Source organism: Euphorbia lathyris, chromosome 1, assembly GCF_963576675.1.
Source record: "Euphorbia lathyris chromosome 1, ddEupLath1.1, whole genome shotgun sequence".
NCBI classification, from domain to species: domain Eukaryota; kingdom Viridiplantae; phylum Streptophyta; class Magnoliopsida; order Malpighiales; family Euphorbiaceae; genus Euphorbia; species Euphorbia lathyris.
Genome location: NC_088910.1, coordinates 2,248,154 through 2,266,639, shown reverse-complemented (window position 1 = coordinate 2,266,639; position 18,486 = coordinate 2,248,154). Strand labels below are relative to the sequence as shown.

General features: G+C 34.7%; 2 protein-coding genes across 4 annotated transcripts; one reads left to right on the top strand and one right to left on the bottom strand.

Annotated features, from left to right (window-relative positions):
- The first annotated feature begins 1,049 nt into the window (after window positions 1–1,049).
- On the top strand, window positions 1,050–4,155 carry LOC136220337 (reticulon-like protein B22). Its single transcript, XM_066008147.1, has 4 exons — window positions 1,050–1,332; window positions 1,456–1,597; window positions 2,594–2,663; window positions 3,814–4,155. Exons 1-4 carry the CDS (start codon window positions 1,130–1,132, stop codon window positions 3,927–3,929), a joined length of 531 nt encoding a protein of 176 aa, XP_065864219.1. The 5' UTR covers window positions 1,050–1,129; the 3' UTR covers window positions 3,930–4,155.
- A 4,792-nt stretch (window positions 4,156–8,947) lies between these two features.
- Window positions 8,948–17,487, bottom strand: LOC136220315 (probable mitochondrial adenine nucleotide transporter BTL1). Of its 3 annotated transcripts, none has more exons than XM_066008134.1 (6): window positions 17,402–17,487; window positions 17,087–17,218; window positions 14,807–14,901; window positions 13,097–13,430; window positions 10,428–10,665; window positions 8,948–9,458 (listed from the first exon to the last, which is right to left on the bottom strand). In XM_066008134.1, the coding sequence occupies exons 1-6, from the start codon at window positions 17,423–17,425 to the stop codon at window positions 9,208–9,210; spliced, it is 1,074 nt and encodes a 357-aa protein (XP_065864206.1). In that variant the 5' UTR covers window positions 17,426–17,487; the 3' UTR covers window positions 8,948–9,207. The 3 variants fall into 3 exon arrangements, with proteins under 3 accessions (XP_065864206.1, XP_065864213.1, XP_065864199.1); XM_066008141.1 differs by lacking the exon at window positions 17,402–17,487 and adding an exon at window positions 16,716–16,939 and having other exon boundaries at window positions 17,087–17,226; XM_066008127.1 differs by having other exon boundaries at window positions 17,087–17,460.
- Between the last annotated feature and the right edge of the window lie 999 nt (window positions 17,488–18,486).

Sequence of the window (18,486 nt, the reverse complement as noted above, 5' to 3'; positions counted from 1 at the left end):
ATGATAAAAATGTCTCTCTACCCTTTTGAATTTCATTGTCATGTCATCTATTTTCAATCAGTTTGGAATGTCTTTGCTAACGGAATCAAACTATATATATATATTGTCAGAGATTAATATAAGATATATGATTGAGCCTTAACTATCAGCTTGAGCTTTTAGTTCAATCGGTTTCATGACATGGTATCAGAGCCTTGTCGACCAAACGGTCGAGAGTTCGAGTCCCGGCAACCTCATTAATTTGTAGAATTAAAAGCACATGGCGGGATGGGCCTGTGTTGTGCACGCTGCAAGCCCAAGGGGCATTTGCGTGTGGGGTGTGTCAGAGATTAATATAAGATATATAAGATATATGATTGAGCCTTAACTATCAGCTCCTTAACTAGTATTGTCTCAAGCTCGGCTTAGCTTATTAGAAAATGAACAAGCTCGAGTCGAGCTTCGAACTTGTTTCGAGCTTCGAATTGTTTGTGAGTAAATCGTTAATTATATTTATGAAGTTTGCTCACAAATAGTTTTTTAATTGTGTACATAGACAAGCTCACAAGTGAAGTTCGTGAATAAATAAACAAGATGCTTACAAATTGTTCGTCTATTACTTATTTATTATGTTTATGAACGAACTTATCTAATAGCAAATAAAATAATATTAAGTTTAGACATTTGTGAACTAACCCAAAGCTATATAAAACTAAAATTTACTCATAAATATTGTAATCGAGTCTACTCGCGAGCTTTGGTCTGCTCAAGCTCAGCTCGTTTACGAACCGAGCCAGTAAATCATACTCACGAACGGCTCGTTTATAAATCAAGTCAAGTTGAGCCGAATACCGAACCATTCATGAGCGGCTCGGCTCATTTACGGCCCCACCATCAATCTTCTAGTTAAGATTGTAATCTTTTATCGGGTTGGTCAAACTTTGAAAGATTAATATTCCATTGGAAAAATAACCACCATTGGATCATGAATATAAAGAGCCCAATCCAACGGTTACCATAGAACGGAATGCAGCCGAAAATTGAGAAATGAGAAACAAACACGTAAACAGAAGTCTCCGTCTCTATGGAGAAAATTCATGGTCAAATCTGTTCATCTGTATCCAAAGCTTGAATCTTCTTAGAGCAAGAGATGGAAGATAGTGCCGATACTCCAAACAACAGCAAACGAAGTGAAATTGGGAAGCCGATGATAGGATTGATTTGTGGTACATTGGTGTATTATCACTGTGCTTATCGGAATTCCAGTCTCCTCTCTCTAGTTTCCGATGTTATCATCGTCCTTCTCTGCTCTCTCGCCATTCTCGGTCTTCTCTTCCGCCAAATGAACATTTCGTATGTTAACCTCCTCTTTCTCGCTCTAATTTTGGGGATTTTGGCATATTCAATCCCAATTTTATTTTCCTGCTAATTTTCCAATTTAGGTCAAATTATCTGATTATAAGTATGTATTTGCAGGGTGCCAGTGGATCCACTTGAGTGGCAGATCTCTCAAGATACGGCGAACGATATTGTTGCGTGGTTCGCTAATACTATAGGGGCGGCTGAATCTGTTTTGAGAGTTGCAGCAACTGGCCATGATAAGAGACTATTTTTCAAGGTTAAGAGTTCATCACTTTATTTTTCAATGGCCATTTCAATGTTCTTGAATGATTTATTGGGAATTTAGTATTAATAATTTCTGTATTCATTTGCGTTGTTGTGGCTAACATCAATCATTCTAAGCAATTTTGTCATCATTTGAAACCCCAACTTGTCCAAAAGCCCCTGAACTTTTAAAGTATCTCCATAGGCCTCAACTTGCTGAAAATGTCTCCATGGCCTCTCTCAGCTTGCTTAAAATGTAATGAATTAATCAATAATTTGTGTCAACTATAAAACTTGTCTTCTCTAATATTAGAACCCCGTACCCTACCTTGCAACACTTCCACATGTAACTTACTTTTTTGCAACCGAGTTGAAGGGGCTATCGGGCCAATCAAGATTTATGGACAAATTCAGGGGCAAATGATGTATTAAGCCTTTGATTAACATGGATATTGAAGAGATTAGGTGTTGAATTCAGATTTTTTAAGCATGTTTTGAAGCATCATTCTTAAGCTGCAATTGTCTTTCAGACAGTTTTATCTTCAAATGATGTAATATTTCCCAAACTCTTCCCTTGAGTTTGATTGATGTCTTCACTGAAACTCTGTAATTTCAATGTTCTTGAAAGATTTATTGGCGATTTAGTATTAATAATTTCTGTATTTATTTGAATTGTTGTGGCTAGCATCAATCATTCCAAGCAATTTTGTTTATGGATATTGAAGAGATTAGGTGTTGAATTCAGATTTTTAAGCATCTTTCTTAAGCTGCAATTATCTTTCAGACAGTTTTATCTTCCAATGATGTAATATTTCCCAAACTCTTCCCTTGATTGAGTTTGATGTCTTCACCGAAACTCTGTAGTTTCATCCTAATTCAGAGTTTCTCAGAGTTTCATATCATGATTTTTTCAGTCAATACTACTTCTTAGTGCTTTATTTGATAATTTGAATGCTTTGAGAAATCTCATTATGATCAGATTTATTAATGTTCTATATGTTTTCTTCAGGTTGTCATTTGTCTTTATGTCTTATCAACTTTGGGGCGATTGGTCTCAGGTTTCACGGTTGCTTATGCCGGTATGTATGCTCTTCAAATCTTTACCTCAGTTTTTTTATGAGTATTTGGTCTTTGGTATTCTTTGTGTCACATTTATGTTCATTCAACAAATAATATCAAAAGTTTCTCAATATTTGATTGGTAATGCATATCCTTGAATCTTTTCATTTCCTAAAGTCTCTCTCCTTTACCATTAATTTGGTTAAAAAAAAAAAAAAGTTATACGAGGAACAGTTGAAGAAAAGAATCAGAAAAAAATAAACAAACAACGCTTTGTTATCTATCGTTGCATCCGACTGGCATCATCAACTGCATAAACTGAATCCATTAGACAGAAGCTGTAGGTTGAACCTCTTTTTGTTGGAGTTGTGATTATGTTAGCAATATATACACTAAGTCTATTGTCTTTACTTTTCGGCAACCTTAGCTATGGGCTATGTTGCACGGAAACAAACACCAGAAAACGTTATTTCTAAAAAAATATAGCTAGGAAACGGTAATGGAAACGAAAAAGAAATGGAAATGGACACTAAACACGGAAACGCTATTGAAGAAGAGTTTCCATGCAACATCAGCTATGGGGAAACGTTAGGGACATTCTGTCGAACTTATCTAATTGTTTATACTTTGCTGGATTTAAGGAACCATAGTGCATTAAAAAAAAAAAAAAAAGTGCCCTTTTTGGTGCAAGCCTTACAAGAGGTTTAGGGGTGTGCATTATTCGGTAAAAACTGAATTACCAAACAAACTCAGCTCCGTTTTTCGTTCCAGTTGGGAATGGTTATAGTTTTAGCTACATTTTGGTACTTCAGTTCGGTTCGGTATGGAATTTTTTTAAAAAAATTCAACCGAACTGCATTACTCATATTATGCATTTATTAGTGTATATACACACATTTAATTTTAGAAGTTTTGAAAAGTATTTCAAGTTTTCTTTGTTATTCAGACAACATAGTGATTTTGATATGTTGTTTTTATGTTTATCTAAATTCGGTTTTTTTGTTTGTTTGTTTATATTTAGTTCAGTGTTAGTAATTGTTTTGGCACTACGATATTCGGTTTTCTCGGTTGTTTGGATTAAATTATCATTTGGTGAATTTCTTGCTATTCATATGAAACTTTAAATACAAACATTTGGCATTTATGTTTGTTATGTTTTCCTCATGACAGCATTGTGCTTGTTCTGTTGTTACGTACTTGCCGAGAACTCACAATCAAGCAGCAATCCGGTCACCTGGATTTTAAGGCGGACTGCCGGAAGTTCTTCAGAACTAGATAGCATGTAGTGTGTTAGTTGAATCATATTGATAGCTGCAAATATTTGCAGTTTCTGTATATATGATCTTTGTATTGTTTGTTACCAATGTTTGTAGCACCAAATAAAAATCTAAATTAGCAAGTAGATAGCCATTTCTCTGCACTGAAGATACCTTTCTATTTTGTCATGTAAATTACAATCATAGTACCTGAACTTTCCTTCTTTTACATTTTGGTATCTAGAAGAGTGAAGCATAGTAAGAGTATTATGAATAGAGTTGTGATATAGGTGTAGATACCCATTTTTGTCCGTGGTATTTTTTCTTTTTCTTTTTGTTGTTTCTGTTTTGCTAAGTGTCGTCTGGTTTTACATTTTTGTCAAAATTAATCAACTACATTCTGATTGTTTTACATTTTGGTATCTATACTTCATTTTGGTACAAAAAAAAAAATATATATGAATTTAAGTTAGACTTGACAATATAGTAAATATCACATGTTACAGTCGGTTAACCATTAAAAATATGGATAAATTACAACAATGATATTAAAACTTTACATTATTTAACACTTTGGTATCCATAATTCATTTTCGCACAAGAAAATATAGTTGTGGTGGTTATGTTCTAGTATGGGAATGACTAAATTGTTGAGTCCCACATTTAAGGAAAAGAACTTGTTGAAAATGAAATTTAGGTACCGAAGTGTGAAAGAAGTTAAAGTTTAAGTACCATAATTGTAATTTATTGGTTGTAATTTACCCTGTTCTGTCTAGTTTTCTTTCATGTAATGCCTCCCTTGTCATAAGATTAGGGGTGGGCAAATAAACCGATCAAACCGGTAATCGAACCAAAAACCGATAATCCGAACTGAAAAAATCGGTTAACCGAATCGACGGTTTCAGTTTAGGGTTGAAAAATAAAATAGTTTCGGTTTCGGCTTCGGTTTCAGTTCAAAATATTAAAAAACCGATGGTTTTCGGTTAACCGAAACATTTACATATATTTATATATATTTTTTATGTTATATATTATATCAAACCAAAACCCTAAATCTATCATGGTATATATATAATAGAGTAAAATAAACTGTCTCTGGAATGTGGAAAACACCCCCAAGTTCTCTTTTTTCACGTTTTGGGTGCCTCTGTTTGTAGTCCGGTGAAACTTCCTCCTTGTTTGGATTTTCTTTTCTTCCTAATTGTTTTACAGAGAAATGAGTTTCCACTTCTAATCATACTTTTTTTTTTTAGGATTTTCACTTAACGAAATTGATTTAATAATTAAATCAAGTGACTAGTTTAGTTGATGGTTTTTTTTAAATGTAAACTTATGGTTAACCATTAATTTTGATTAATCATTTTAACCATTTTGAAAAAACAATATTTAAATGGTTAAAAACCGATAACCGAAAAACCTAACCGAAAATATTGGTTAACCATTAGTACGGTTAACCGATATTAATGGACCGGTTTTAGTTTTAATAAATTAAAAACCGATAGTTTCGGTTCGGTTAATAAAATAATCTAATGGACCGGTTAACTGAACCGTGCCCACCCCTACATAAGATCCCATGCGGAACGACAACTGCTAGGGAAGGAGCATTGTTTGCGAGGTCCCAATCATATTTATAAGATCATTTCTTACTAGCCCTCTACACTTGTTAAAGTGACACAAATAATTTTCTAAGTGCTATGTAAAATAAATGAAAATTCGGATAAATTAAAACGTATATTATTTTAAATAAGTCTAAGAAATCAATAAATCACTTTAGCTCTTTATTTGGAAGGAGGTGAGAGAAGAGGTTAATGAGAAGTAATTGAGGTTAGAAGAGGTTAATAAGAAGTAATGGAATGTAAACTAATATTAGATTAATCTTGTTTGAGTCTCCTTTACCCATTAATGGGAGTAATGCAAACTTCTTTATAAAATAGGCAAAAAGCATCTTGAGGCTCCTAGTCTTTTATTGTTTGGTGCATTAAGTCTTCGATCTTTTATTTACACATTAAGCCCCTGATCTTTCATCATTTGGTGTATTAAGCCCTCGATCTTTCATTTAGACACATTGAACCCTTGATCTTTCATATATGGGTGTATTAGGCCCTTCCGTAAATCAATTAATATATAGGTTTATTAAGAGCATGTTTGGTGTGACAACAAATGATGTTCTAAAAATAACAAATTCTAAAATAAAAAATATATTATACAAATTAATAAAAATAATTTAAATAAAAAATAAAAAATTTATTGAACACAATAAAACCTTATTTTTCGATAATTATGCTCTAAAAATAAAAATAATGTTAAAATTGATGCACATTTTGTGGAAATAAGAAGGGTAATTTTATCAATAATTTTAAATAATGTTTGGTTAGGTTTATATAACTGCAGCGTTTCGCATTTTCTCTGGACACTGCAACATTTTGGAGCTTTTCATGAACAGTTGTTTGTAGTTACTTGTTATTGATAAAATTACATTTCTTATTTTCACAAAATGTGCTTCAATTTTAACATTATTTTTATTTTTAGAACATAATTATCGAAAAACAAGGTTTTATTGTGTTCAATAAATTTTTTATTTTTTATTTAAATTATTTTTATTAATTTGTATAATATATTTTTTATTTTAGAATTTGTTATTTTTAGAACATCATTTGTTGTCACACCAAACATGCCCTTAATAAACCTATATATTAATTGATTTATGGAAGGACCTAATACACTCATATATGAAAGATCAAGGGTTCAATGTGTCTAAATGAAAGATCGAGGGCTTAATGTACCAAATGGTGAAAGATCAGAGGCTCAATGTGTCTAAATAAAAGATCGAGGGCTTAATGCACCAAACAATGAAAAATCAGGGGCCTCAGGATGCTTTTTGCCAATAAAATACTTACTTGATTATAATGTAAACTGAAACATCTTTTCACCAGCTTCATTGTAGATTGCAATCAATATGCTATTAGATATTTGACTTTATGATATGTAATTAGAATATAGAACAACTCGTTAATTTTGTTTATGAACTCTGTTCGACAATAGCTCATTTATTTATGTTTATTTGAATTTTTTTAACATAAAACTATTTGAAACCTACAAAACTACAATATTATACATTTTCCCTTTGCAGAAATACTATTATTAAAAAAAATAAGGATAAAGTTCAAATAAAACCCATGTGGTTTCACTAATTTTCTGATAAAGGATTGTGGTTTACTTTTTGTCAAAACGAGGACTGAGGTTTTCAACTTTAGTAAAATAATTTTCGATTGATACTATTAAAATCACCCTTAACAACTTCAAAAATGACATATTTTAAGAACTGCTAATATTCTAAGCAACTTTAATTCTTCAACTTTTTAATTTCGAGATTATTTAGATGATGTTTGGTAAAGAGAGAGAAAGTTAATGTTTAGAGAGAGAAAGTTCCAAAAAAGATGATTTTCTAAAATTGAAAATGTAGTTCCATAGAAAATATGACATTGAACAACTTTAGTTCTTGGAAATTTTCATTTTCAGGTCGTTAAAGATAGTTTTAATAGCATTATTAAAAGTGTGAAACCTCAGTCCCCGTTTTGACAAAAAGTAAATCACAGTCTTTTATCTGAAAATTAGTGAAACCACATGGGTTTTATTTGAACTTTCCCCAAAAAAATAATTGAAACAAATTTGCTCAATTCATGAACATTATAATCGAACTTGCCTGCTCGCAAGCTTTCAAACCGAGTTTCGCCATGTTCAAACTCTGCTCATTTATAAATCGAAACAAAAACAGTCAAACTTTTATCGAACCGAATGAGCGGCTAGACTCATTTACAGCCTAAAATGCAACAACATAAGTGGTCCCCTAAGGAAAGAATCAGGGAAAACAAAATTTTGTTAATATAAATTTGGTTCATACAATGAGGCACCAAAATTTTAATACATTGGTCAGGAATCTCGCAATGAGCATAATTAGTAAGTTCTTCACGACCAAAGTTCACGAAAACAATTAACGAGCAGCTCACAACAAGTTCACGAACAAGATATTGACCTTGAGCTCGTCAATTTTCTAACGACCCGAGCATGAGTAGATCAAAACTCAGCCCAGCTCCGCTCGATTACAGCCCTACGTACCATCGAATCAGGGAATACAAAAATTTGTTAATATAAAACTGGTTCATACAAATGACGCACCAAAATTTTACTTTTGTTCACGAGCGAAGTTCACAAAAACAATTAACGAGCTGCTCACAACAAGTTAGCGAACAAGATATTGAGCTCAAGCTCGTCAATTTTCTAACGAGCCGAGCATGAATAGATCAAAACTCCACCCAGCTCCGGTCGATTACAGCCCTACGTACCATCGAATCAGGGAATATAAAATTGGTTCATACAATGAGGCACCAAAATTTTACTACATTGATCAGGAATCTCGCAATGAACATAATTAGTAAGTTGTTCACGAAAACAATTAACGAGCCGCTCACAAGTTCACGAACAAGATTTTTGAACTCGAGCTCGTCAATGTTCTAACTAATGAGCCGAGCATGAGTAGATCAAAACTCAGCCCAGCTCAACTCGATTACAGCCCTACATACCATCGAATCAGCGAATACAAAATTTTGTTAATATAAAATTGGTTCATACAATGAGGCACCAAAATTTTACTACATTGGTCAGGAATCTCGAAATGAACACAATTAGTAAGTTGTTCGCGACCGAAGTTCCACGAACAAGTGAGCTCGAGCTCGTCAATTTTCTAATGAGCCGAGCATGAGTAGATCAAAACTCAGCCCATCTCAGCTCGATTACATCCCTACATACCATCGAATCAGGGAAAACAAATATAAAATTGGTTCATACAATGAGGCACCAAAATTTTACTAAATTGGTTTGGAATCTCGCAATGAACATAATTAGTAAGTTGATGAAAACAATTAACGAGCTGCTCACAACAAGTTCGAACAAGATATTGAACTCGAGCTCATCAATTTTCTAATGAGCCGAGCATGAGTTAGATCAAAAATCGGCCTAACTCAGCTCGATTACAGCCCTACGTACCATCGAATCAGGGAATACAAAATTTTGTTAATATAAAATTGGTTCATACAATGAGGCACCAAAATTTTACTACATCGGTCAGGAATCTCGCAATGGGCGCACACAAATAAAAATAGCAGCCCAATCTCATCTATTTAGCCTGTAAATTGGAGATATCAAATCCTGAATCTCCAGCAACCTAAATGGTAATTTTCCACCTCAAGTTTATGATTGAAATCAATATTTAGCCCCCAAAAAACGGGATCTTACGTACTTAATCGATCGATCATACAAGTCGTCTTTCTGCAAGCAATACATCTTTCCAAGCTTCGTAAAACATCCAAGTGATGCCGGAGGAAGGCATTACCTTTAAACAACTTGCTCTCCACCCTCTGTAAAGTCCAATGAAACCCTCTTCCCGGATCACCTCTGATAGCGCTGCTGCCATGTTCGGTGGACACTTACCCTGTAGAGCTCCAACCATCAGTCGTTTCCTTGCAACCTCTAGAGGAAAGCTGATTGTGCTAGCTGTAAAACCTGAGAAGACGAAAATGAAGGTACGAAGATAATAAGATCCATATGCCTACAACGTTTCTAGCACCCTTGTCGGGATATCACAATAACCAAAATAAAACATCACATTAATGTTCTCGTTAATGCCAACCCATATCGGTTATCTAAAACACGCAGGTGGCTTATTCATTATGGGGTTACTATCTACAAGTGTCTGAAATATAGAGATTTCCCAAGTGAGTTCTGCCAATACACAGGAGGATTGAGACTCAGCTTTAAATTATGAGTACATTTGGCTAAAATCATTATCTAAGAACTGTTATTAGAATAATAGAATCATAAGATTCACGATTCGAGTCGATTCAGCTCTATTTCGAGCCGAATCTATAGGGGAAACTCTTATTACTCTAGGTAAGGATATCACAATAACTGAAATTAAACATTATATTAATGTTCTTGTTAATGCCAATCCATATCGGTTATCTAAAGCACGCAGGTGGCTTCTTCATTTCGGGATTTCTATCTATTAGTGTCTGAAATACAACTAGAGATTTCCAAAGTGAGTTCTATATACAGGAGGATTGAGACTCGCTTTACATTATGCGTACATTTGGCTAAGATCATTATCTAAGCACTGGTATTAGAATCTTAAGATTCACCATTCGATTTGTATGATTCGTGTTGATTCATCCCTATTTCGAGCCGGATCCATAGGGCGAATCGAAATTATCACAGAATCTTATGATTCACGATTTGAATCATACGATTCAAGTCGATTCAGCTCTATTTCGAGCCGGATCTAAATTATCACAGAATCATATGATTCACAATTTGCATCGTATGATTCAGCTCTATTTTGAGCCGGATATATAGTCGAATCTCAATTTGATAGCTATGTATCTAAGTTTATACAAGAGGTCAACATTATCCTAGAAAGATGAAAGAAACTTTTCTATATGAGCAAGATGAACAAACAATTTCTAAGATCCTCACCTGCAAGAGCTCCAACCAAGAGCATCTCGGGACGATTTAATGACTTCTTCTTCTTTGATTTACAGTAATTTTTCTTCATCGTCTCATACATGAAATAGTAGCATGTACTGTACGGAAGCATGCCAATCAGCGTAGGGAAAATACCAGAATAAAAGGCGCCTATCCCTCCCTCACTATATATTTTGCTAACTGCAATGCTTAAATTAGGGTACAAGTTGGGACTTACTGTCAGTCGGTCCTGCAAGCAATAATCAATTTGTTTAGAAATAATAAACGAACAAACTACTATGTTTTTCCATATCTCAAAGATCATCTAACGCTATAAGAGGAATAAATTTGGCGAAATGTACAATAGCTAAGCCAAACTATGCAGGTAGACCACTAGAAAACATGCTCAAGCAGGAGAAAAATGCAAGATTATGGCATCAAAAAGAATACAGAGTCAAGTAGCAAATACGTGCTTTACGAAAAGCAAAACAAATGAACTAATTCAGCTTCATCATTAGAAATAATAGACAAATAAACTACTACGTTTTTTTCATATCTTAAAGATTCTCTAGCACTATAAGAGGAATAAATTTGGATAAATTTACAATAGGTAAGCCAAACTATGCAGGTAGACCACTAGAAACATGCTCAAGCCGAAGAAAAAAGCAAGATTATGGCATAAAAAAGAACACAGAGTCAAGTAGCACGTAGGTGCTTTACGAAAGGTGAAACAAATGGACTAATTGAGCTTCGTCTTTAGAAATAATAGACAAACAAACTACTATGTTTTTTCATATCTTAAAGATTCTCTAGCGCTATAAGAGGAATAAATTCGGAGAAATTTACAATAGCTAAGCCAAACTATGCAGGTAAACCACCAGAAAACATGCTCAAGCCGAATCAAAATGCTAGAAGAAGAAAGCGAGATTATGGCATCAAAAAGAATACAGAGTCAAGTAGCAGATAGGTGCTTTACGAAAGGTGAAACAAATGAACTAATTCAGCTTCATCATTAGAAATAATAGACAAATAAACTACGTTTTTTCATATCTTAAAGATTCTCTAGCGCTATAAGAGGAATAAATTTGGAGAATTTACAATAGCATAACCAAACTATGCAGGTGGACCACTAGAAAACATGCTCAAGCCGAAGAAGAAAGCCAGATTATGGCATCAAAAAGAATACAGAGTCGTGTAACAGATAGGAGTTTACGAAAGGCAAAACAAATGAACTAATTGAGCTTCATCTTTAGAAATAATAGACAAACAAACTACTATGTTTTTTCACATCTCAAAGATTCTCTAGCACTATAAGAGGAATAAATTTGGATAAATTTACAATAGGTAAGCCAAACTATGCAGGTAGACCACTAGAAACATGCTCAAGCCGAAGAAAAAAGCAAGATTATGGCATAAAAAAGAACAGAGTCAAGTAGCACGTAGGTGCTTTACGAAAGGTGAAACAAATGAACTAATTGGGCTTCGTCTTTAGAAATAATAGACAAACAAACTGCTATGTTTTTTCATATCTTAAAGATTCTCTAGCGCTATAAGAGGAATAAATTCGGAGAAATTTACAATAGCTAAGCCAAACTATGCAGGTAAACCACCAGAAAACATGCTCAAGCCGAATCAAAATGCTAGAAGAAGAAAGCGAGATTATGGCATCAAAAAGAATACAGAGTCAAGTAGCAGATAGGTGCTTTACGAAAGGCGAAACAAATGAACTAATTCAGCTTCATCATTAGAAATAATAGACAAATAAACTACTACGTTTTTTCATATCTTAAGGATTGTCTAGCGCTATAAGAGGAATAAATTTGGAGAATTTACAATAGCATAACCAAACTATGCAGGTAGACCACTAGAAAACATGCTCAATCCGAAGAAGAAAGCCAGATTATGGCATCAAAAAGAATACAGAGTCAAGTAACAGATAGGAGTTTACGAAAGGCAAAACAAATGAACTAATTGAGCTTCATCTTTAGAAATAATAGACAAACAAACTACTACGTTTTTTCATATCTTAAGGATTCTCTAGCTCTATAAGAGGATCAAATTTGGAGAAATTTATAATAGCTAAGCCAAACTATGCAGGTAGACAACTAGAAAACATGCTCAAGCCGAAGAAAAAAGCGAGATTACAGCATCAAAAAAGAACACAGAGTCAAGTAGCATATAGGTGCTTTACGAAAGGCAAAACAATGAACTAATTGAGCCTTATCGTTGGAAATAATAGACAAATAAACTACTAAGTTTTTTCATAATATCTTAAAGATCCTCTAGTGCTATGCTATAAGAGAAATAAATTCGGAGAAATTTACAATAGCTAAGCCAAACTATGCAGGTAGACCACTAGAAAACATGCTCAAGCCGAAGAAAAAAAGCGAGATTACGGCATCAAAAAGAACACAGAGTCAAGTAGCACGTAGGTGCTTTACGAAAGGCGAAACAGATGAACTAATTCAGCTTCATCATTAGAAATAATAGACAAATAAACTACTACATTTTTTCATATCTTAAAGATTCTCTAGCCCTATACGAGGAATAAATTCGGTGAAATTTACAATAGTTAAGAACAGAGTCAAGTAGCAGATAGGTGCTATACGAAAGGCAAAACAAATGAACTAATTCAGCTTCATCATTTTTTGTTATACGGACAATAACCATGGCCACAATACCTTCAAAACTTCAAGGGGATGACATACAAGCGTGCTAGAAATTCCAGCAGAAGCACCAGCAACAGCAACTGGGGATAACCAGGAGAGAGGAATGGTCAAGCTGAGAGGACCAATGTTTATTTTTGGACAACCAGTTTCATTCCATTTCTCTTGAGCTGATGTCATAGTACGCTTGACAAACTCAAAAGTTCCGAGCTCAATTGCTTGGGTAGGGACTATACGGATCATATTAATTGCATTTCCAGCCCAAAGTCCTCGCCAACCCCGATGCTCAATAATCTCACAGAAACTACCAGAAATGTCTCTGGATCCAACACCAACCACCATTCTTGTTCTGTATATTTCACATGTTGAGAAGCAATCAATATGATTAAGAAATTGGAACATAATGGCAAAAGCCGCAATACAGTCTCTACCCAAAAAAAAAAAATCAAATGTCTCTATGCAGATATTGGAAAACGGTATCATGTAAATTGTAATATTCAATGATTAAGGAAGCCTTTAAACTTCAAAAAATGTTGTTTGACATAGAATTCTATTTCAATTAGAACTTCAGTCTTTTACTCAAGATCCTAGTCCAATGATAGAATTTTGAGTAGAGACACTGTAGAACAAGTTAAACTCAGAAGGATCCCATGATTTCCATCAACACCCATAATCTTGGTTTGAACTTATATAAGCCTTCATAATCTAGGAAAACCCATGTTGCACAGAAACGGACACCAAGAAACGTTATTTCTAAAAAATATAGCTAGAAAACGGTAATGGAAACGGAAACAGACACGAAACGTGGAAACGCTACTAAAGAAGAGCTTCCATGCAGATAGACGGAAACTCTTCTTCAGTAACGTTTTCACGTTTGGTGTCCATTTCTGTTTCTTTTCCGTTCCTAGCTATATTTTTTTAGAAATAACGTTTTCCAGGTGTACGTTTGTGTTTCCGTTTCAGTGCCCGTTTCAATTAGAACTTCAGTCTTTTGCTCAAGATCCTAGTCCAATGATAGGATCGGACTGGTCCTGACATTTTATGGGGCCTAGGCGAAATAAGAGATAAGGGACCCTTAATAAAAAAAAATGTACTTAAAAATTTAAAATATAAATTTGGGCACATTTTAAGCCTAAAATGTCATATTATTTTAGACTTGAATGAGTATTATAACTACATTTATAATAAATAAAAAAATGAATATATATAGTCAAAAAAAAAAAAAATTTGGGCCCCTTTTAGCCCTGGGCGGCCGCACTCCCGGCCTATGCCCAGGGACGGGAGACTGTAGAACAAGTGAAACTCGAAGGATCCCATGATTTCCATCAACACCCATAATCTTGGTTTGAACTTATATAAGTTCTCATAATTTAGGAAAACCTATGTTGCATAGAAACGGAAACCGAGAAACATAATTTCTAAAAAATATAGCTAGGAAACGGTAATGGATACGGAAACAGACACCAAAGGCAGAAACGCTACTAAAGAAGAGCTTCCGTGCACATAGACGGAAACTCTTCTTCAGTAGCGTTTTCGCTTTTGATGTCCATTTCCGTTTCTTTTCCTCTCCTAGCTATATTTTTTTAGAAATAACGTTTTCCCCGTGTACGTTTCCGTTTCCGTTTCAGGGCCCGTTTCAGTGCAAATGAACCTTGGATGCGCCTCAATTAAACTCTAAAAGAACTTGGAAAAGTACATAAAGGATCACTCATCATCAACACTAACCTGATGGTCTCTAACGGAGCAAGTACAGCTTTGGTCATAGCCCCAGCTAAAGCCCCGCTGAGAAACTCACCAACTTCTCTATTCTTAACCAAACCCTGAGATGCATAAACATTGTATTTGTGTTAGCAATAAGCAGGATATACAAGGCAAGTGTATCAACCTATGTTGCACGAAACTCTTCTTCATTAGCGTTTCCGCATTTCATATCTGTTTCCGATTCTTTTTCGTTTCCAATACCGTTTCCTAGCTATATTTTTTTAGAAATAATGTTTACTGGTTTCCGTTTCAGTTTCCGTTTCCATGCAACATAGGTATCAACTAATAAGCCCCAAATAAAAAGGTATGAAATCAGAGAATCATAATATCAAAACAAGAGCAACAATGACCCAAAAGTGAAATTAATTAATAGTAACAGAAACAAATAGCAAAGTGATATCGTATAAATACTATCAGGATACAAATGTCCTCATCCTAAGCCAATAGAGAAGTACGAAGCAAGGAGGACCCTCATATCCGAACTGTATTGGAATAAAACACATTCACGACACGTGGACAGTGAGATACACTCCAAATCCTCTTCGGATCAGCACCCCTGATTCACGCCTAGGATTAAGGAATATCAATTCGAGTGTATTAATAACTACCTAAAATACATCCACTACTCGGAAGCCAACAGCTGTCCTTCCAGGAAGTTAGGGCAAACATCTTCACCTTATGATTTTCCCCTGACGCCCTATAAATAGAATGCGACTTCATAATCGAAGTACATACACACATCTATTGCAATTATTACTCAATTATTTAGTGTTCTCGTCCTAAACTCTACTAAATTAGACATCGGAGTAGACTCGCCGGTCAACAGCCTCACCTTCATAATTTTTCTGTCTTAATTCAGACATAGAATCACCTTGGATGCCCTATAAATAGAATGCAACTTCATAGTCAAAGTACATAATAAGCACATCTATTGCAATTATTACTCAATTGTGTAGTGCTCTCGTCCTAAACTCTGCTAAATTAGACATAGACTCGCGGTCAACGGCCTCGCCCTTGATAATTTTGTTGTCTTAATTCAAGCATAGAATCCCCTTAGATGCTCTATTGTAATTATTACTCAATTGTTTAGTGCTCCCGTCCTAAACTATGCTAACTTAGACATCAGCGTAGACTCGCCGGTCAAAGGCCTCGCCATACTTTTTATGAGTTACTTCAGGCATAGAAGTAGTCACTAGGGTACTATAGCACAGATCCCATCTTATCATAAAGCTAAGAACCAAACAAAGGACAATTAAAAGACAAAAAAAAACAAAAATACTCCGGATTTTGATAATAATCAGATATTAGGATTATAAATTAGTCTAATGAAATTTCAGTTTCCCCTCAAACTGCAACTGACCTGTTACTATTACCTCAACTTACTATCTCTCAACTTCCTTATTTGGAACAAATAAACCCTCAATTTGCTTATTTGAAACAAATAAACCCCCAAATAACCCCTAAACCCAAAAAAAAACATTACAACTAGGATTGGCAACGAGTAGGGTACCCGTGGGTAGTGTCAATCCCAAACCCTTACCCGTTTATTTTTTAATTACCCGTACCCGTCTCATTACCCTAACGGGTATACTTTTTGCATCTCATTCCCGTCCCATTTAATTCACGGGTACCCACAGATACCCTTACCCGTTAAGAATCGATTAATAAAACAAAAAATATTACAAATTTAACAAAGTATAAATTTAATAAATTAGTTAACTAAAAATTGAACAAATTGAACCTTATAAGAATAAATTAGCTTAGGGATACCACTCAATAGTTCAAGAATAAAATCTAAAAAACAATAATACTTCTTAATATATAAAAGAGTTATAACAGGTATTCTGGAATATTCCCATATCCGTCCCATTACCCGTAGTTTTGATCCCATAACCTCATACCCTTTTAGTACGGATACTACCATTAGGGTCTGGTAGTGCAGGATAACTGTCATCCCTACTTACAACAGATACAAAATATGTCCAAAAAAACTGGCAAAGAAGCAAGTTGAGGGGTTAATTGTAAAGTTTGTGAAGTTTTAAAGTTCATGGTCCATTGCAGTTTTTGGACAAATTGGGAACTGGGATGTATTAGGCCCTGCAAGGAAACGGACATGAACAATGACAAGTTATTTCTAAAACATAACTTTCCTAAAATAACCTAAAATTGAAAATGGACACCGAAATGCAGAAACGCGTGCAACATAGTTTTAGGCCTAAACAAAGAAGTAAAGGAGAAACTTACTCTGAGATCGGGAAGTTGAAACCGGAGATGAAACGGAGGAGGATCAATCTTATTCCGGTGAAGGTCTTTGGGAAGGACCATAGTAGTAACACCGTAGACATCTCCAAAAACCTCAGCTCCAAATTTCTTCTTCTGCGATTCGGTTTCAAAATCCATAATGTATATTCAGTGAATATTAGTATTTGAATAAAAAAACAAAGTTGAATAGTTTAGAAAAAGAAGAAGAATCAGATAAGAAGCAGCATTTTTTTTATCAGAGTAATGGCGAGAGAGAGAAGAAGAAGAAGAAGAAGGGTTTAGGAGAAACAGACGTGCCTGGAGAGGGGATTTTTTGGACATGGAGATATCTTTTTTTTAGGGTTTTGGATTCCTTTGAAGTGCTCAATTTAGGCGCTTTTACATTTATTTATTTACCAGGAAAGGGACTCTGCTTTCTATGTCAGTAATAGTGTTTCTGTTCTGGGTCCTACCATCCATTTTGGGATTTTTTTCTTCTTTTTTTCCGTAAGCATCGGTTCGGTTTAAACCGTATACCGAACCGAACCGAGTGAATTCGTTGTTCAGTTCGGTTTTTTTAACAATTTGATTTGGTATCGGTTTTAATTTTAAATGTATTTCAGTATTCGGTTCGGTTCGGTTTGGTTCGGTTTAATAGAAAATGTAAAAAAACCGAACCGCACCGAATTATATATATATATATATATTTGATTATACAAGTTTACTTTTTATTATTATTGTTGAGATAATAACTCAATATAGATATATTTTAGAAATATTTCAATTTTTGTTGTTGTTGAGGTAAATTTAATGGGAAAATATAGTGATTTTTATTTGTTATTTGTTATTTTTAACTTAATTCGGTTTGTTCGGTTTAAACCGAACCAAACTGCATATTTTGGTTCGGTTTTACCTATTATTCGGTTCGGTGTCGGTTTGAATTATTTTGATCATTTCAGTATTCGGTTTTTTCGGTTCAGTTCGGTTCGGTTTTATACCGATCCACACCCCTGCATCTCAGTCCGTTCAAGTTGTCCAAAAAGTGCAACCGATTTCTAACTTTTAAAATGTTACGACTTGTATATTTGAAATAGAATTGTTCATAGACCCGTTGGTCCGTCCAGCTCGCCCAAACCCGCTCTCTCTGGATTGGGCTTGGACATGTATATTTTTCATTTGGCCCGGCCCGGCCCGAACCTGTACAAGCTTGTACATAAAATGGGTTGGGGTTGGGATTTGTTTTGAAAACCCGAACTAGCCCGACCCGGCCCGCCCTTATTTATTTATATGTATGTATATATATTAGGTAAGGTAAGAGCATCTCCAACCCTCCCCATATTGAGGGTTGAAAATGGTGAATTGGGGAGAGTTGGCAGTCCAACCTTCCCCGTTGTCTTCCTAAT

Excerpts from the sequence above, each read along its gene's own strand:
- LOC136220315 (XM_066008134.1), bottom strand. The coding sequence starts at position 17,425 with ATGTCCAAAAAATCCCCTCTCCAG. Across the intron at positions 13,431-14,806 it reads GCTCCGTTAGAGACCATCAG|AACAAGAATGGTGGTTGGTG; the intron begins GTTAGTGTTGAT and ends TGAAATATACAG. Across the intron at positions 9,459-10,427 it reads CTTGGTTGGAGCTCTTGCAG|GTTTTACAGCTAGCACAATC; the intron begins GTGAGGATCTTA and ends TCGTCTTCTCAG.
- LOC136220337 (XM_066008147.1), top strand. The coding sequence starts at position 1,130 with ATGGAAGATAGTGCCGATACTCCAAACAACAGCAAACGAAGTGAAATT. Across the intron at positions 1,333-1,455 it reads TTCCGCCAAATGAACATTTC|GGTGCCAGTGGATCCACTTG; the intron begins GTATGTTAACCT and ends ATGTATTTGCAG. Across the intron at positions 2,664-3,813 it reads TTTCACGGTTGCTTATGCCG|CATTGTGCTTGTTCTGTTGT; the intron begins GTATGTATGCTC and ends TCCTCATGACAG.